General features: G+C 38.7%; 1 protein-coding gene across 1 annotated transcript in view; it reads left to right on the top strand.

Annotated features, from left to right (window-relative positions):
* The window catches only part of st6galnac5a (ST6 (alpha-N-acetyl-neuraminyl-2,3-beta-galactosyl-1,3)-N-acetylgalactosaminide alpha-2,6-sialyltransferase 5a), a gene marked incomplete at its 5' end in the record, with an annotated part of 34,375 nt that overhangs the window by 7,267 nt on the left and 5,500 nt on the right, over positions 1-21,608 (top strand). Inside the window, one exon of the mRNA XM_081373405.1 lies at positions 18,393-18,805. Within this exon, the coding sequence (XP_081229531.1) occupies positions 18,393-18,805 (413 nt within the window). The remainder of the gene's footprint in view (positions 1-18,392; positions 18,806-21,608) is intronic.

The raw sequence follows: 21,608 nt of genomic DNA, 5'->3' as shown, positions 1-21,608 counted from the left end.
CTTGCTAAGGTGCTTGGTAGTTCTTAGATTTGAACAAATCTCTAATCCTAAGTGGTAAATGAGTTATAAAAAAATTGTAATTACATTTTTTCTTGAGGTGTATTAATAATGTTTGTAAAGTTAGCTTCCTCTCAAACCTGTAGAATTAAAATGAGATAATATTTCTGTATATTTCATAAAAATGGTTTATTGAACCACCAAAATGTGAATAAAATGTCCAAAATGGGCATACAAAATGTATACGCTCCCTTTGAGGAGGATACATTTTTTAGGAATACACAATATCTCAGTTTCTGTTGGTATTTGAGATTTTTGTTTTTTCATGGATCAATATCAGTTAATATTTGATATACACAGATGAGCCAAAGCATTGTGACTACCTGCCTAATATGCTGTTGGTCTGCGAGTGCTTCCAAAACAGCGCCGACCCCCCGAGGAATGGACTCTACAAGACTCTTGAAGATGTCCTGTCTGGACCAGGCAACCTTCTTCCACTGCTCCAAGGTCCAGTTCTGACGCTCGTGTGCCTATTGTAGGCACTTTCGACAGTGGACAGGGGTCATCAGGCACTCTGGTTGGTCTGCGGCTACACAGTTCCATACGCGGCAGAGTGTGATGCACTGTGAGTTGTGACACATTCCCCCATAACCATCATTAAAATTTGTTGTGACTTGTGCCACAGTGGACCTTCTGTTGGCTTCAACCAGACGGTAAAGCCTTCATTTCCCCCGTGCACTGATGAGCCTTGGGCGCCCAACACCCTGTGGCTGGTTTGTGGTTTGTCCCTCTTCAGATCACTGTTGGTAAATTCTCGCCACTGCTGACTGGGAGCAACACACAAGCCTTGCCGTTTCAGAGATACTCTGACCCAGTCGCCTTGCCTCAACAGTTTGGCCCTTGTCAAAGTTGCTCGGTACTTTATTCCTGATATTTCTCCTACATCCAACACATTGATTACAAAAAAATGATTGTTTGCTTACCATCTAATCTACTCAGACCTTAAAATGTGGCCTTGTTTGGAGATCATCAACGATATAGGCTTCATAATGTTTTGGCTGATGAGAGTGTATCAGACATTGGCTGATATTTCTAGTGTTGTATTATCTAGTATTTTGGTGTCTGTTGGTAACAGAGATTTTTTAAATGTTAAATATTTTAATATTTGATATCTATCAGATATTGGTCAATATTTCCAGTGTTTTTAACATTTAGATTTCCTTTCCATCATATATTGTTCACTTATTTGACTTAATTTTAATAACATTCATGTATCGCTTGTCATCCATAACATCGGCTTATCAGCATCTAGAATTTGAATGTCTGTTTATCCCCAACATTATTTATTCCAACAAGAAAGTCATGTGACTTCGATCGGTCTCTGTTTAACGCTCACCTCTGCCATAGAGACTTTCTTTTATGCTAAACAAAAGCACTTTTGGTAGCACCTTGTGGGCAGCACTACAACTGTGTGAATGTATGTGTTTAGACTAGAATTCCTCCATGAATGTAATATTGTGGAAGGGGCCGTTTGGGGATTCTAGGTCAGGAAATTGCCTCTAGATGTTTTGGTATAAAGCAGGAAATAGAGGGATTTGGGAAGCACTTGTCTGTACAGAATGATGATTTTATGGTTTTAATGTTTAACCTCTTACTTCTTTCTGATCCGTAAGCTTGAGGGAATGATGTTTTCCAGTTGAGTCGCGCAAACCACAAACTGCTACACAACAACAGTCGGTCTACAGCGAGGTTTACATACATAACAGATGGATTGATCTTCCTCTGGCTATTCTCCTGGTGAGAAATTTAGAGGGGAAAGCAGCAGATGAATTGTTTATTAATGATTTTTTTGCACCCATAGTGCTCTAGCAGCCCGGGGCATTATGCAGCTATTTAGCAGTGATTGATGAGTTTGTCGTTCAGCCTCAGAAAAGAGCGATCAAGCTGTTATTTGTGTTTTCTATGTAATCTGGCCTTGATAAGTTTAACTGGCGATAACATTTCCCTGGAGATTTGGAACATATTGCGGGAAACACGGAGCAATTCATTATTCCTCTACCAAGTCAAATCATTCTTATAAAGTTGCTCCAAATTACATTTTCTTAGTTGAGAGAAAAAAAGAAATGGAGGGATTAAACATTACAGTATGCACAAAAAGTTGTACGGTTTCAGTTGAAAACGGTGTCGTGTAAACAGCCCCTTAACCTAAAGCAGAGGGTTTATACAGAGGGTGAAAATAGGTTCTACAACAATGGAAATTATAAGAAAAATTATGTTTTTGGAACATTAAATCATGTAAACGTATTCTAGTAGACCCCTAAGCTAAATTATGAACCTGTACATGAGAATAATAGGGGCCCTTTAAATATAATCCTTTGGACTCAAAGCACTGCAGGTTTAATCAAACCACAGCTGCAAAGGAAAATGATTTCTTACATCAATTTATCCTTTAGTTTCCCCACCGGACTCAAATCACAGCGATCCGAGAACAAGCTGACACTTTCTGCTAGCTTAAACTAAAGTGGTATTCCAAGAGGAATTTGCTGGTTTTACCCACATTTCAACATTGACTAATAGCACAGCTTCACGGCTATGATGGATGCTGTTGACAGCTCTCATCAGCGCTTGTGACACGACAGATTGAAATATTGCCTAATGGTTTGGTCCCAAACACACTTGACAGCCCATTGTGTGTGACTTTCTAAGCGCTATAGTACAGATAGAGCATTATCATTCCTTTTTTTCTGCATATGCAGATCCCCGCTGGGACTCCATAGTAATTCAGGATCAGTCTTGTTGCTGAAGGATAAGCAAGAATGTGGGAGATGAATGGAGAACGTTTGTGACAGCATCTCCTTGATCTGCGAGCTTTAATGACTCCTCCTGATATCTGCCAGCTATTAAAGATATGAACGCACTTTCTTTAGAGCTATTATGGAGGTCAGGGGTTTAAAGAGAGGACTGAGTGGTGAATCACAAATGATAATAAACCCTATAGAGGGACAATGGACTTTGTTATCAAGTCTAATCATATTGCATTAATCCCTTCTAAATTGAACCGAGTCTTCAGGGTTAATTGCACAAAACGTGCCTCTTTATACTTCTGGTTAACTTGAAGCTGTGGCTGCCAAAAATATGGTGACAGTGTCAAATTTACAGTTCATAACCATAAGCTGTATAATACATGCTGTATTATAGCAGTCTACTTGAACTACAGCTGTATACAACTAAATATAAAATATGCTGATAAAAAAAACAGTAGAGGTGGTATTAATACATGACATCTCAAAGTTCTTCTAAATTGGCAGTCTCATGAACAAAGCTAATGAACTTGCACACTAATAAACACACATGACATTAAAATAAAGCGTAAGCAACAACTAAAAACATCATAATGTGCTTAACTGATGATACTATTTAAATAAAATATAAATAAATAGTGCCAATTTTACTTTATTTTACTGTAAATTAGGTTAAGATGACTTGTATTTCATTTTACTAAAAAATGAATAATAATGTGTATTGTCTTGTTAAATGCAATACGTATTTTCACCATACATTGTTGTAATTCACAATTGTTATGTAAAAAAAAGTAAAATTACAGCATGTATTATGTTAAATCAAATGTAGCATATTTTTTCAAATAAGAAATGTTTTTTAACTGTAAGTTACCATAACCATAGTTTTTACTAGCATGTTTTAATTTATACTTAGTTTGATTTACATATATTTTACTGTAGAATATAAAAAAGGAATCAAAAATTCTGAATTACTATATACTGATATCATGTAGTATATGTACATACAGCAGTTAAAAAATAAAGGTTAATTTAGTAAGTCTGAGTTATAATGGATCATTTATTATACCTTTCTGCAATAGTGCCTACGTTGTGATGGTCGATAAAAAGCTGGTTTGTCTGTGGTTATGCTTGAATGTGGAGTGTGTTAAGAGGATTTGGCGTTCTACTCGTGCGACACAAGTGTGCAACCAATAAAAGAAGTACTATCTGCTCAACAGCCCATGGAGAAATGAGGCATAATTCAGAGCATTATCAACACAAGGTTAGAGTCTCACTAGCTCAGCAGAAGCCCAAGATCATTATCATTATCTGATAAAGAGCAGAGAAGTTAATGACTGGCAGAGCGTGAGTGTATTCGTGTCTTTTAAATGGAGATGATAGGATGTCTCTAATGAATACTGTGTGTCATTATGGGTAGCGTCATGTGTCTTTAGATCTGCTTCTGTTATGATGGTTACACACTTTAACCGATTTAATCCCAGCAAAAACTTCAAATACACTCTGCATGTGAGTAGAATGTCAAATAGAATCACCCTAAAAAAAGCCTCAGCAGCATTTGGGTTCTTATTCTGTGAAGCATCTCATCTGGTGTCGTTTACTTTCTTGTTGTGTGTTTGCGAACTTTTCAAATCATTCTTTCAACTCTGCAAAGGTTTTGATCGGCACATTGGCCTTATGTTAAAGAAACCCCCCTTCATATAATTTTGAAGTAATGGGACATATTGATTTGGACAGGATTGGGATCTCTTTAGTTATTAACAGCCTGGATTTGGCCTTATGGAACGTTATAGAAACTCATAAAAAAAATCTATCGGGAACAAGACTTATACTACTAGCAACTTTGGTGGGTTGAATTTTATATATTATATGTACAGTTTTTTTCAATTTAAAAAGGCATCTGAATTAATAAACTAAGTGCAAAGTAGTCTTGTCAAAAATATCGATTTTTCGATGTGTATTTATACTGAAATAACTGAAACGCTTCCAATACTCATTTTACGAAGAATAGATACAAGATACCAGCATGTGCTTTCTCGCTTTTTTATCTCTCCAACAGTGAGTTGACACACAAACCCGCCTCCCCTCACTCACTCGTTTAATTTGCTCCGGATTAATATTGTTGGTGTTACAGGGCTTGAATTTCGGCGTGGGATTACGCGTATTGCGCACAATTTTACTAATTCCCGCAGATATTGTGCTCAGAAATTTAGCACTTTTTCACTGATTATTGCAGTTAAACAATCAAATACACACAAAATAATGACAAAATGCTGGTTTTGGCGAGTATTCATGTAAATATTGGTGTTTATGTTTTAAGTGAACGTAAACAGTTGAGAAAGAAAAAGCACGTGCAACAGTATAATGTATCAGTGTGTCGGGTCTTAAAGTGACAGCAGCTTAATACACCATCTGCCAAATTATGAGATAATATAAGAAAATATCTATTGCCGTTTTTCCCCATGGCATTGATGTCAAAATTATGGCCAGTGAAAATGCAGAGAAGTAATTAATTAAGAAGATCATCAAACCTGATGCTGGTCGTTCTGTGCAGTTCGTGGCCGAACTCTCCTCATTGATTTAAAGGGGTGATGAACTGAGAAATCAAAGTTTCCTTGAGCTTTTGACATATAAGAGATCATCATACTATAATAATATCCTGTAAGTTTCAGAACTGAAAACTACCTTGTTAGTCCAATAAAAGCTTTTATAGACATCAGGCTCAGCAAACGACTCGTTTTTCAAAGTGGGGAACAATGACGTCAAAGAGGATAAAACACCGCCTCCGCAGAAGAAGATCAACACCTACTTCAACACGGCCTGTTTAGCCCCGCCCACCGATTCGCCCAAACATGCTAAATAACATAGGACGACATGATAATTGCTAAACCGGATCGAGCTACTTACAAGCAATAAACATGCTGTTTACTAAATATTGTGCAGTGCCTGTTTGTGGAAGAAGACAGTCATAAGCTTCCTTCGGATTCCAGCATGGTTAAACTTTATTAAATCAGTCAATCACAATTTCCCGACACGGATCTGCCAGCAACATGTAAGTAACCATGTGTATTCTAATGCCTGGTCTGCGATCAGTGATTTCGGTGTAATTATTCAAGTTCAGATCTGATCAGATTTCTCTTAAAATCGTTCAATACTGTTTATGCATCAGTGACTAAACGATCAACTTCACATAATTTCTCGTAGTATTATGAAAATAATCTTTTTTTAAACTGTTATTAAATTATATAGCCTACAGAAAGCGATCAAAGAACGATCCCTTCCCTTTCGCCCAAGCTGTCAATCAAACAGCACAGCACGAGCCGCGAGAGCTTATCTGGACACTCACCAAACTCGTGATGACATAATGACACTGTTACACTACACAACGAAGCTCTTACTGTGTATTCACATCGTGTTTGCATTGTGATTTGGTGTAAGCATTTGTGAGAGTGCAAAAATTGCGTTGCAATGATAAGATCTTTATTCACGCGATCAACAGACTGTCTGTCATCTGCTCAGTGCTCATCATGCTGCAACCTTCCATGTGATGGAATAGATTTAAATATAATGCTTTAAACGATACTTTTCACGATTTGTTAATCTCGATAGCTGTAATAGTAAAAACGTAGTAAAAGTTTTCGAGAGAGTTCATGTAATACTAGCTATTTCATTGCAAGCATGTCAGCCAATCACAGCAGAGGGCGTTTGCACTGCAGTCTCACAGCAGACACGCCCCTTAAAACGGAGCGTTCAAATCTGAGGCAGAAATCAGGCTTGGAAAAATGGCTTTTATTTATAAATTATGACAATTTTTTATGTAAAAATCATACTAACATTATAAGGGCACCCCAGGGAACATTATAAAATAATAAAACAATCCAGTTCATGACCCCTTTAATCCTTTTTTTTTTTTTTTTACATCAGATGGGATGCCAGCAGTAGCTGGTAAACTGGTAACTGTTGTTTTACTCAGAAAGTTGGCAGAAAGGTGTAAATCCATAATGAAGGTGCATCAGGCAGTGCAGCAATAAATTTAGCATCAGTTATTAAGGTCATAATACATACAGAGAAGCATTGTGAAAATAAAAATACTGCAATTTCAGACATTCCTCAAACAATCTAGACAGCATTCGATTTCTCAGAGGACCTCTGTGTTTGTTGAACAGCTAGGTGGGTAATTTGCTTCAAACCATTTACAGAATTTGTTTGATGAAAAAAAAAACAAGGATTAAAAGCACAAATTTACCAGACCCCCTCAAGAAAAACAGGTCCCGTCTGAATAGGGCTTAACGCTGATCATTTTGTTAATGCATTTAATACACACTTAAGGCATTCACCTACATTATAGCCGTTTCATTCTGTTCTGTGTTGCACAACTACTGCAATCCCATAGCCAGACTCTTGTTTATCAGCAAATGATAGAAAAATACAGTTTTAACAGCAACCCAAACAGGGACGTTTGACAGAAGTAAACTATTTGTTGTATATATGTACAGTATAGTGGTCTAACATTCTTTATTCTGCAGAACACAAAAGAAGATCTTGGTTTTTTTTTTCAACTATTTGTCCAAACAATGACAACACTGGATCCCAGTGACTTTCATTGTATTTTGCTGCACTTTAGAGCACTGCATTGATGACGTAGTTGTCATTGATGTAGGCCAACCTCTAAGTTTGCATCACCCTGGTTCCCTCAACAAAAAACACAATAGGATTTTTCCATATTGCTATTCTTCCACAATAGCATTTAGCCACTTGTTAGCAAGTAAAAGCAGGGGTATTACTGCTGTATTTTATGGCGTAGAATATAACGTGAACTCTTTCAAAAAACCCATTGACTTCAGGTCTATAGAACCAGAAGTGCTAAAATGTTTTTGGGTTTACTTGTTTTAAGGTTTTGGCCTACAAAAATATCCCTGCAACACTCTATTGCAAAATCAAGTAGCTTAAAATTGTAACATTGTAAAATGTATACACTTTAGTATTAACTGCATAAATATATATTAATAACATGCTTTTGACATTAAAATACTATTATTCTGGGTGTTTCTGGGTCAGTGAGACCTGCATGTTCTTATAAAATGTCATCGTCTACTTCAGAAAAGTGCTCTTTCAAGTACTCCCATGATTCATGCTTGAATCTTCTCCTCCTTTTCCCCCGCCAGAACACCCTCCCCCCTTTCAAAGCACTTGTTCTTGCAATCCTAACCCCTCCTCGCACTTTTACTATGATTGCCCCTTCTGCAGCGCATCTCTCCTTTCTATACCCTCACCATGCTCTACTTGAGAAAAGCTTTTTATCATTGCAACCCATCTCTGGTTTATAAGCCCGGGTACGGATGATAATTCCTCCCTGAGGGCTTGTTTTAAAGAATTGCGGATGTCTGCGGCCAGACCTAATCTGTGCTCGCAAACAACACGAAGTGTTTGCTGGGAAGAACCTTTTGTATTCAGGGCAAAGCAATCATCCCACCGGGGAGCGTCTTCGTCTCATCTCAATTCTGACAATGTCTTTTGGATCTTTTTTTTAACTCGCTTTATTCTCTCTCTCTCTCTCTCTCTCTCTCTCTCTCTCTCTCTCTCTCTCTCTCTCTCTCTCTCTCTCTCTCTCTCTCTCTCTCTCTCTCTCTCTCTCTCTTTTCCATTCAGTCATATTACCAAAGAGGTACACACATTCTCTGTGTTTCTTTCCTTGCTGAGGATGCGATGAGCCCTCAGTATGAAGTGAGAGGAGCCTCTGCGGCTCACAGATTAAGTTGGAGGATGAAGATGAATCTGTAGGCTTTACCTTTCACAAACACACAAATGATGCTGGAAGGGTTACATCCAAATGGCCTTGACAAACGTCTCTCTCCTGCAATGCTTTTGTGTAATTTTATAGTATGTATGCTAATTGAATAATGTTTTGTCAGGGACTAAATCGGGGGTGTCCAAATTCGATTTTTGGAGAGCTACTGTACAGAGTTTAGCTCTAACTTGCTGCAACACACCTGTCTGGAAGTTTCTAGTTTGCCTGATTAGTTGTTTCAGGGGTGTTTAATTGGGGTTGGAGCTGAACTCTGCAGGACAGTGGCCCTCAAGGAGCAGGATTGGACACTCCTGGCTTAAACTGTTGTAGGTTGTGGAATGATACTTTTAATGCATTTTGACTCATTTGTACGGTGGCTCAGTAGTGTACAACACAACGAAATTATAAAAGCAAACATAAGTTCACAACATAAGCCACAACACAACGGAAACAAGCCACAACACAACAAAATAAAGCCACAACACAACAAAATAAAGCCACAACACAACTGAAATGCTTCCGACCACTAGAGGGCTCTCAGAGAGCATGCACAGAGTCCAAATAAAAACAATTCCACATCGTCCAAATTAAACAATTCCCCATTGTAAGTACACATTGATGGCCCAAGACACGAAACGAGCGGTTTGTGTGAGAAAACGAACAGTATTTATATCGTTGTTACCTCTTGAACACAGCCGCGTCCAAATGATCTGAGGGCGTGGGCGGGTATAGATATATACACTAGATGCCGCTTGGCTACGGTTTCGTTCCAATGAACTGCAGTAGCCATGGCGAAGTCTAGTGTATATATCTATACCCGCCCGCGCCCTCAGATCATTTGGACGCGGCTGTGTTCAAGAGGTAACAACGATATAAATACTGTTCGTTTTCTCACACAAACCGCTCGTTTCGTGTCTTAGGCCATCAATGTGTACTTACGATGGGGAATTGTTTAATTTGGACGATGAGGAATTGTTTTAATTTGGACTCTGTGCATGCTCTTTGAGACGGTGACCATATACCTGCATTATATGACTGACAGACAAGAACGGTTTGGCCTAAAAATATCAAAATTGAAACTACTGCGGAAACAAAGACACCTACATCTTGGATGCCCTTGAGGTAAGCTAAAACATACCAAAATTTTATTTCAAAGTGAACTATCCCTTTAATTCCCGACGAGGTGTCCATTGTCAGGTATTAATGGACGACGGCGAGGTGTGAACCGTTCGACGCGCAGCGGAGTTAATATCTGACAATGGATACCTCGAAGGGCATTAACCCGCTTATACCATGGTCACTTGCCAAATAACACATTTTTTAAACATTAGTTTTTATTTTAATTAGTTTTACAATTGAAATCTAAAGTTTTTACAAACAATAACTTGGTTCCCCTAGATAGTTTCTCTATCACTTTTTAATGGACACCCTGCAGCCAATCAGAATCAAGTATTCACCCAGACCATGGTATAATGAGAGTTAGTAGACATGTAGGTACAACATTACTCATAGTCAACAGAATGTGTTAAAGGGACCATCAAAATAAAGTGAAACCTAAAACATTGGCAGATTCATGTTAATCTATTTCAGATAAAACTGTACATGCTTTTAGAGCCGCTCACTTGATATTTCACTTTGAAAGTGTCGTGAAACTTGCAAGTAGCCACGTAATATCAATCCCCTCTGGCAATAGCAGCATTCAGTTGACAATAATAATATTCAGTTTTTCTAGAACTTAAAATAAAAACTTTGTCAGAAAGTCTCAAAGCCAGAACAGTCATTTAGAGATTAATGTTCTGTGCAGTTCCATTACGAGTCTGTGTGGTGATGACTTGACTTGCTTCTTTCACACTTCTCTTTAACCATCACAGACAAGAACATCGCTAGACGCTTCGGTACATTTCATTTTCGTGAAAGAGACGTGTACCCTCATCTGCAGCTATTTGGTTCTGTTTGAAACGTAATAAAACTCCTCTGTCCTCCTCCCTTCCCCATCATCTGGCCTCTGTGCTGTTATTGGAAGCTCCAAATAATTGGGATAAACTTCTTTTTTTTAGTGGCATTGTGGAAAAAAAGAAAAGCTTTTGTCTAATTAAGAGCATGCAGGAACATGCAGCTTGGACCTTCAGCAGGGTGATGATGGGAAGCCAATGGGATTTGGCTAATTGCCGCTCGTTTCGCTAAGGCTGGTGCGCCCCATCGCGTCTCCTTTGTTAGCTCCGTATATCATGTGCACCGTGGGCCGTTCGGGTCAGCAGAGTGATTTGCATAGAGTCAGCGATCTCGGCAGGGCCTTTAATCGATGATGCCCCAGAGCCACTTCCTCCCACAATGCAAATGCAGTTTTATTTCCTCTCTCTGGCCTGATTTGAAAGAGATATCTATTTTTTTAATTCGAGATTTGCCTGCAGCATGTACACTGAGACTAATTACTCCCTCCTTCCCTCCCTCCCTGTGTCTTTTCGCCTTCATTTTTAATTATCTTCCTTGGGTTCCATGAAGCACTGACTAAACATGGAATCTCAATTAAGAAAGCTGTCTGAACAAAGAAAGCTTGCCAAACAGAAGCCTTGGTCAGATTATATTAGATATATTGTTGGAGTGTTAAAATAAACATGACATCAGAATTTACCCTACTTACTTACTTAATGTTTCTTTTCTTATTATGCACTATTCATCAAACTCACATTCGGGTAAACGCTTTCTCAATGGAAAATCTGGACTCCATTGTTGTCTTGTTGGCAGTACTCGGACATATGTAGATTATTGATTAACCCTTAATGCATGAATGTTTCACCAATCATCATTACATAACGATAATCTATATATCTTACACGGATGGTTCTCTACCTGTCGCAATAACATAAAAACTTCCCAGATATTAGAATAACAATCACAGGAGAGTAAAAAAAGCATATTTTGTTACCTTTTGGAGCTTGGAAGGGTTCAGTTTCAGCAGATGTTTTACACCATCATTTCCCAATACATTCAGCATCTGGCTCATATTCGCCATTTCAAACATATTCTCAAAAAAAATCATTTTCAGCATCTTCAAAATCAATATTTTGATCGCTGACAGTTTCTTCACCAGATCCACCATCAAGTGACAGTGACTCTAATATCTGATTGCGTTCAGTACTTGCTCTGTAGTAAATCACTGAGCCATTTCACGTTTTGCTGATGATACTTCCTATTCATTTGTTTTCTGCCTGTGGTAACTATGAGTGAAATGTCACTTCATCATTGTGATGAAGTCATCTTTGCACATTCATCATAGTGCAAGCTTAATACATTTTGACATTTGCATCACATAATCAGCTCCATATGCACGGCTTTTCTGATGTGGTAAACTTGCTCAGTAGCTCACCTGGTACGTACATCATTGCACTTGTGATGCGGAGCACTTGGGTACAAATCCTGTGAAACCCAAGTCACAATAAAAGAGATCAACCACTTTTTAAAGAAATCTAAAATGGCATGGTTGCTTAAAGTCCCCCTGTAGTCAATAATTGTATCCCTTAAAACTCATCTTTGATCACCAAAATGACATATTTAAACGTTTTTTCCTTGCCTTAAATAGCTTGAATGTAACTCTACAACCGTGCCTCATTTAGTATACGCGTATCTATGAATATGCAAATTACCCCCGCCTCCACTTACTCACACTGAATCAGAGATCCATTCGTTGACGATACACACAATATCCGGATTGGTTACAAGGTAATTTGTGTCGTCAGAAACACCAGCGATTTCAAACCGCGTTTTTGAGACTGTCTTTGGTTCACTGCAGTTTTAAAGAGAAAATATTCCGCAATGGTGTTGACATGAATTTGCACATGGTTTGCCTTAAAGCATATTAAAAACATCACATAGACCTATAAACAACATTAAAAGCTGGATTTTCACCACAGGAGGACTTTAAGCAAATGCGTTTTTCATTTACATTTTCTTTTGTTAACACTATTTGTTGGGTTCAGGGTAGGTTGCAGTTAGAGGGTTCATTATTTTCAAATGCAATAGCACATTAACCTTTTAGCCAATGGTCTGGTGGAGCGTGGTGTCAGGTCTGCAAAGCATCTCCTAGAAAAGTGTGCACGTGATGGTTTTGACATTCATGCAGCCTTGCTCAACCTGCGCAACACACACAGGGATGGCATGCCTTATCCAGCGCAACGTTTACTGTCCCGACGCACCAGGTCTGTGATCCCCATGGTACCATCCCAGCTCACACCGAGAGTTGAGACTAATGTTCAGGCTGTTTTGTTCACACTCAGACAAAAATGAAAGATAAGCCATGACAAATCTATCAGATGCCTTTCGCCTCTGGAGCCTGGGCAGACGATACGCATGGAGACAACCTGTGGGTTTGACAAACTGGCCACGGTTTCAGGAAATGACCTCCAACCCAAAGAAAGATATAGAATATGTGTGTGTTGCACACATTCATATATGTATGGGAGTCGGATGTCTGCAAATGGACATGGTGGGGTGTTCGGATGCTACGAGACATCACACATTAAACCAGTTCATCACAAAGTTATCAAACAACTCCTCTGTTTTGTGCACATCTACAGACCACAAGCACAAAGCTCTTAAAGTCCCCCTGTGGTGAAAATCAAGCTTTAAATGTCGCGTATATGTCTATGTGGTGTTTTTAATATGCTTTAAGACAAACCTTGTGCAAATAAGTCAACACCATTGCTGAGTATTTTCTCTTTTAAGCTGCAGTGAACAGAAGACAGTCCCAAAAACTAGGTTCAAAATCGCTGGTGTTTCTGACGTCACAAATTACCTTGTAACCAATCAGTTCAACGTGTGATCGTCAACGAGTGGAGCTCTGAGCTGGTGAAAGTGAGTGGAGGCGGGGCTAATTTGCATATTAATGGTTCTTTTCCTAAATGAAGCAAGGGTGTAGAGTTACGTACAAGCTATTTTAGGAAGAAAAAAACTTTTAAATGTGTCATTTTGGTGATCAAAGATGAGTTTAAAGTGATATAATTATTAACTTCAGGGGGACTTTAAATAATTGAATAATTACATAAACCATAATTCACAAGCATATCCGATTGCCATGTGCTTAAATAACAGTGAAATGTATAGTAAACATTTCTCTCAAGATACAAGACAGCATTAACTTTTTAGCAGGAGCACATTTTGCCCCCAGCACTTCTAGACATGCAATGACATTGCAAAAATGTCTACAGCTGTAGATTGCAGCTGCATTTGACATGATTTTTGAATTCGTATTAATGCTGCAAATAGCTAATGCTGATATTCAAGCAAATAACAAATGCTAAATTTATTTATTTTTTATTTTTGTAAAAATTTGATCACAGTATAGCACTCTAGCACTCAAAATCTTAGCTAACCTTTCATAGAATTACACAAAATTCTTCAATTCTCAAGTCGTCATGCCAGGGTAGCATTTATGTGTCATTTTGTAAGATTACTCTTGTCATCTGCTTCTCAGATGGCTATCAATCTGATAGTGACATTTTCCAGTGACATTTCCTCATGTGTGAAGTAAAAGCTGAAGCACTGCAGAAAACACTGAGGGATTTCGTTCACATTGCACACCAATCCAATTTGCGTTTCAAATCGATCTTTAAGATTGCTTCTCTACACTTTGTCATTTTGCAAGTGATGAAATCTGATCCGTTAGTTCTGACATTGTAATCGATATGTGTTGTATTTACAGTGGTTACTACAGTAATGATGTAAGCGTCAGCAGCATGCCAAGAAACTTTCTCATAAAACTGCGAATAGCTGTCATTGTGGAAAGAGAAGATGGAAAATCATGACCCTGCATGAGTCAATATGGATGACATATTATGCATTCATCTGTTTAGAACTGCTGACTCAGTCACTCATTCACTATTCACTACATGGTGAATGGGGTACAAGTCATTTAAATGAACTTTGGACAAGCTACAAATGGCACCCCAAATGATCTGAAAATCTGAGACTGTTTAGACTGAGGTTATATCTACCTTAAAGGAGAACTCCGGTCAATTTTAACATTGAGCTCATTTTTTTGTAAATTTGGAGTGCTGTCAATACAGAGAACAACGACAAAAATCAGTGTTGCCTACACCGTGTTATCCTCTTTTTAAAATTTGCACCCTGTTGACTTCAATGGGGCAAGTTTTAAACCAGCTTTTAGCCTCTTAACATCCTTGATGTGTCATTACAAGTGCACAGCTAATGTGAGTGATTCCTTCAGAGTGATCACGGGTGAATCTGACTGCAGTAGATGTGAAAGATATTAATAAAAATTATGTTATTTCAGCCAGCGCACATACCTGTATTTTCTTCCTGTTTTCGGTCGAAGTCCATAGTAATCGATTGTCGAGTTCACACACATAGGTTTAGTTACCTATGATCACACGCGTGAACTCGACAATTGATTACTATGGACTTCGACCGAAAACAGGAAGAAAATACAGGTATGTGCGCTGGCTGAAATAACATAATTTTTATTAATATCTTTCACATCTACTGCAGTCAGATTCACCCGTTATCACTCCGAAGGAATCACTCACATTGGCTGTGCACTTGTAATGACACAACAAGGATGTTAAGAGGCTAAAAGCAGGTTTAGTACTTGCCCCATTGAAGTCAACAGGGTGCAAATTTTAAAAAGAGGATAACACGGTGTAGGCAACACTGATTTTTGTCGTTGTTCTCTGTATTGACAGCACTCCAAATTTACAAAAAAATGAGCTCAATGTTAAAATTGACCGGAGTTCTCCTTTAATCTGGCTACATTTGAAAAAAGCGTTTTCATTTCAAAACACTCTCTGTCCACACTTGCACTTTCAAGTGTTTTCAAAAAGTTTCTTGCCCACACTGATGAAGGTTCACACTGATTGTACAGAGAGACCAGGCATGATAAAGTTTTCATGCTATTCATCTGGCACTGTCATTTTATACTATTAGCAAGACATCCCCATCACTTACTAGTGCGTTCAGGTCGCACTCAGTCCCCATTTGCCTTTGCATTTGCCCTCATGTTTTTCCACAGGACAGCAATTTGGAGTATACATCTTCTGATATCTTTGCAGAAATGCAATATAAGGTTTGTACAGAGTAACTTTAGCAACACTAAAAGCAAATAGCACATATCAGGAACATACCCCTATAGCCACATGACTAAACATGCACCATCATTTTCAAAAACCTCCATTTTCAAGAACACAAAATTATGTTTTGTGAACAAATTTCGGACGGAGCATTTTTGATCCCCCCCATCAACTACCTTAGTTAACATTAACTAAGAATGAACAATACTTCTACAGCATTTATTAATCTTAGTTCAAATTAATTTCAACATTTACAAATACATTATTATAATCAGAGGTTGTATTTGTTAACATTAGTTAATGCACTGTGAACTCACATGAACAAACAATGAACAGCTGGATTTTTATTAACTAACATTAACAAAGGTTAATAAATACTGTAACAACTGTATTGGTCTTTGTAAGTTCATGTTAGTCATATAATCAGGTTTATATTCCATGTGTTTTTGTGCTGTTCAGAATACAAGAACAGATAGATTTGAGTGGATATGCCCACAAATTGATTTGTTGTTGTTGTTGTTGTTGTTGTTGTTTTTTCACAGGGCAGCTTTAAATGCCCATATGTTAAGATTTGTAGGACAATGTCTGCTGTTGTGTTCGTTTAACCCTCACTAATGCCACATCTGGATGGGACGGAACTTGAGTCTCCTGTGCAAGTATCGGCGTTACCAGGACGTTTTTCAGCAGTTAAATGAAGGGCTTTGGGCGACACGGGAATCTCATGCGGCCCACAAGGATTGAACTCATTAAACATTATGTCAGTGGAGCAGCACCTGTGTCTTCTCTGACCTGCGGCTGAGTTTCATTACCTAGAGAGCAACGGATGCCAAGAGAAGGCACATGCAAATGCTGCAGCATTGCCTGCAGAATACATGGCGCCATTTGTTATTATTATTTCTCTCACAGCAGATTCCTTCATCCAGGACAAATTACGTAGCGCTGGCTGCGCTCTTTGCATATTATTGATTTAAAAAGGGTGACAGAGGACGTGGAAGAGGAAATTCACCGTAAATGCGACACTTCCTTGAGAAGCGGTGATGGGCGTTTATTCCTGAAACCCTTTATCCCCCAAGGATGGGGCTGGAGGGACTGTGCCCTTATATCAGAATACCAATGGTGCGTTTATGTTGGCTGGGAATAATTCATGGAATGAATGGACATTCATCCTCCGTCAGAGGATGGACAGACACGCAGTGTAAACGTATGTGGAATGAATGTGGAGATGTGCTGGAGAAGCTGGACGGTTTTGAAAACTTTTCAAGGTCTGGAGGAGGTCTGAATTACCAACCGCTTCAATTATATCTGAACAACAAGATGTTGTGAATAAACACATCCTTAAGAAAAATTGCAGGGCAAAATGTCAACAATATCTTTGAAACCGGGACATTTTCCTGAATAGATCTTCTAAGTTGGAGCATCCTTTGATTCTCGGTGCATTCTACCTGACCCGTGACTGAGAGTACCAAATCAAGGTCTGGAGACTAAATGAAACTGTTGTTCAGTCATATATGAATGTTTCTTCACCAATGGACACTTTTGAGCTTTGTGGAAATGAACTGCTCACTAAAATAAATTCTCTGAAAACACAGTTTATACACTCTCACTCAAGTTAATCTGTCTACTATCACCAAACATACAACACCAATTCACTTCCGTCATCATCCTTTAGCCTACTGACCTTCATGTCGTTCCAAACATGACTTTTACTTTTGGATGAACTATCCCTTTAACATTCTTTCGCTCACGAAAGCTTGTAGTAGAGGCTTGTAGCAGTCTGTAATGTCTTGATACCTCTTTTTTTTCGACAAAAATCCAGAGATAATTTTTGTAAAGTTTAAAAAAAATGTAACTACATTTTAGTCTTTTTTTGTCAATGATATTTCATGTTAATTTAGTCACAGTTATCATTAAATGACCTTAGGGTGTTTTCACACCTATAGATCGTTTGTTTTGTTCCGAAACAGGGACTTCATTTGTTGCAATGTTTTATTTTCCACTTGGTTCGTTTTGCTTTCACAAGGCAACCTTTCAAAGCGTACCAAAATGTGTTAATGAAAGTCACATGCGAGTAGACTTGACTTACTGTCTTATTCCTGTAGGCTCCTTATGGAGCATAGGGCTGCAACAACACCGCGCCAACGCACTCTGTTCTGGGCTGTTTTCTTCAGCTGAGTCCATGTCACTCCGGCGTCCTTCACTTCGCTCTTGACTGACCTTCTCCACGTCTGTTTGGGCCGTCCCACTTTCCTTTTTCCTTGTGGGTTCCAGTCTAGTGCTTGCCTTGTGACGTTGTCGACTGGTTTGCGAGTACAACTGTCCTCTTATTGGTCAGTTTCCTCTGCGTCGAGCGGCAAGTTCGCTCCATGAGCTAATTTTGGCTTTATTTGTAACTGTCAAGACACGCAAACACTATATGAATGTAGACGTCATTCTCGCTGTTAAATTATATACTACGTTCGTATTAATATTACAGCAAATATACAGGGGGAAAAAAGTTAATCTCTTCGTCTCAATAAAACTCCCTGATCCATGAAAGTATAGTTGAAGAAACACCAATAAGGCATTGAGGTTCTTGTTTGCCTTGAACTGCTACACTGGTGATCCCATTTGCTTAGCTACGAATACATTATTTAAATGACAACTGCATGTATTATAGACTCGGTATGAAATATTGAGTAGGATTTTATGCTTGCATAAACTGATCTTTTCGCTCTCTCTTCCCTACAGCCTCTGAAGATGCACTGCAAGAGCTGCGCGCTTGTCACCAGTTCAGGCCATCTAACCGGTGGGGGTCGTGGAAAAGAGATCGATCAGGCGGAGTGCGTCATCCGAATGAATGATGCGCCTACAGCCCGTGGCTACGGTGCGGACGTGGGTCACCGCACGAGCCTGAGGGTCATCGCTCATTCCAGCATGCAGAGAGTCCTGCGCAGCCGCCATGAACTCCTCAACTCCAGTCAGGACGCGGTCTTCATCTTCTGGGGACCCAGCAGTTACATGCGACGTGACGGGAAAGGGCTGGTTTATAACAACCTGCGGCTTATGAACCAAGTGCTGCCCAAACTCAAGGTCTACATCATCTCCTGGCAGAAAATGCTCCAGTTTGATGAGCTATTCAAGAGAGAGACCGGCAAAGACAGGTAATAGGCACTTTATTACGCTGTGCAGAGTCAATTTTGAAATGGTATGATTTGATACGAGGCCAATTTTACTATCTGTAATGATATGATCAAGAAAATAAGCTTAAATATGTGACTACTTTGATGTTACATTGAATAAAGCTAAATATTTTCAAACCCATTTCTGAACTGAAATGGGTCTTCAGGACATGATTAACTGAAAGCGTGCATTTAGATGCGTGCATTGACAGACGTTTTCATCAACCTGCCAATACTATGAATGTGGTATGCCCTAATTTTTTGTGACCTATTTTTTTTATTTAAAAAATGTGATATAAGGGAAAGATAAGTGTCCTAGAATTGAGTCTGCAGAGGCCCTTATTATTCCACATTTACTGCTCTCTGAGAAGACCAACCTCTTTTCCTCTTTCAACTACAGGATCACATGGGAAATTAGTTTGTGTGGGATTCTAGATTTGAACATTAAGCCAAATTCTCCACTTAATCAAAGCAAAAAAAGGAGATTAGTCTGTGAGCGAATGGAGCTGGATATAGTCATTTTTGCCCACAGAACATGGATTTGTTATGATTGTAATTTTGTACAAAGTCCTTTCTTGGTTCCATGAAGAACCTTTAACATCCATGGAATCTTTCCAAACACACAAAAAGTTCTTTAAAGTGGAAAAAGGTTCTGGTTCTTTTAAGAACTGTTCACTGAAAGGTTCTTTGGGAACCCAAAATGGTTTTTCTATGGCATCACTGTGAAAACCCCTTTCTGGAATGTAAATATACAGAATATAGGTCCTGGTTTTATTCTTATTCTTCAAACTAACACTAATATAGTTATGGTTATATCTCATCCTGATGCTCTCATTAGTGAATGTCTTTCAGTGTGGGTTTTATCGCAAAAACTCTGTGCGGTTCGCCTTAAAACTTTTTGGAGGCTCGTTAGAAAGAAATGCAAATATTACCATTGATGAACTGGCTTAGAATGATCCAGGAGCGTTTTGTGGCTTCTGTCCCTTATTACCACAGCAGTCATATTGCAGACGTAAAAGCGTGTCTTTCTTTCATCTTGTATCTGTTTCTTTGGTGTTATTCTCCAAAGTGGCAAATGAAAAGCGGAGAAGACAAAAGATTGCTGAATCAACCACACTAAAGAAAAAAATTGTTAGATGTCAGACGTGGACTGGAAGAAGGACGGCCGCTGTTGATTTATTGGTTTGATCAGTGTTTTCCTGTGTTTGTTTGCATATAGAGAATTTCAAAGAGCTGGTCTATCAAAAGTTACTTTAAGAAACTAACTCATTGGCCCTATATATTACACAACAATACTAAATATGACAAATATTTGGTAACATATTTCATTCATTAGTTTGTTTTATGAAATACTACTGTGGATTTTTAACTGCATGCTGTCGAATGAGCAATCAGACTTGATTTAAGTCTCACAAGACAATGCAACAAATTTATAAACTCTATGTATGTAATTCACTACAAATAACCCCTTCATAAGACTAATTCGATTAGGAATCGGATAATGTTTGCGCTGAATGTTTGTGTTTCACTATAAAGAATCAGCTTGCCATTATTTCTGTAATCAGACTACACTGGTCGTGCATCTTTTTGGCACTGTATATTCAGGAAGAGTATCTGCAGATCTATTAGGGGGACTGTATCAGGGTTGTGGACTCCTATTACCCGCGGTAAAATCACTGTAACTCATGGCTTATTGCTTTATTAAAGAATCATGGGGCCCTGAGAGCCTCAATATGCTCGGTCCTTCTGAAACTGTTCTTACAGTTAGACCCCAAGACTACTTTTAACGTAATTCAGGCTGATGGTGCTATAATTCGTGCATGGTACTGTAGGTCATGTAAATAGTCGTGCAGGAACACTTGGCAGTCGGGACGCAGTGCCTTTGCTCTCTGGCCTGGCAGTGACAGACAGCCCTGTGGCACAAACACAGCCCAATGTGTTTTGGCATTTTGTTTTTCCACGACTTAGCAGTTCGTTTGTCTCTTCTTCTGTTGTTTTCTCCTGCATCTGGTCACATTGGCTTCTAAACAACCATGCTGTGGAGAATACGGTCTGTCAGAATGTGTTCACGGGGATTCTGAACATAAATCTAAGTAATATGTTTCCATGATATCTGGATAGCATTTGCTGGATATTGAATGTTGAATGTTATGTTTGGTAACTTATTTTTGTAGTGACTTAATGGGTGAAATACAAACTCACACTTGAATTTTTTGGATAATTAAAATGCAGAGGTTGCGGTCATTCCCTCTGCCGCTTTGAATTTATGAATTTTCTCACGTAATACTGTACCACACACATTTCTGTAAGTGCTCTTCATGTACTAAACATTGTCAGGCATTCTCATCCTAATCAAATACTCAGTGGCGTATCACCGTGTGCATTCCAGAAATCATTTGTTTCTTCTGAAAAATCGTTGAAAGAAACTAGCACAAATATAGTAGTATATTCAGTTATTGATTTAATTTAACCCTCAAATGACACGATATGTTTATGTCTTCGGGGCCATCTTTATACTTGGATATTTTCCTGAGACTATAAGCGAACCGACCTTCAACTGACAGTCATGCTTATTTTTTTAATAATGAGTCAGACATCCTCTATTTGCAATTCAAGTACAGCTGAAATGAAAGAAAATCTACACATCCATTACAGATAATGATTTTCACTTTATGTTCTTCCACCTCATAACCACAGCGACCGGGACATGTTTGGTTCACTTAGTTTTGTCGTGGTCATGAGACATTAACTCGCGGGAATGTGATAATATGGCGTGGCCACGAGA

Source organism: Scardinius erythrophthalmus, assembly GCF_964197995.2.
Source record: "Scardinius erythrophthalmus genome assembly, chromosome: 9".
Taxonomy (NCBI): domain Eukaryota; kingdom Metazoa; phylum Chordata; class Actinopteri; order Cypriniformes; family Leuciscidae; genus Scardinius; species Scardinius erythrophthalmus.
The sequence above is the reverse complement of the archived record's forward strand: the minus strand, read 5'-3'. Positions and strand labels throughout refer to the sequence as shown.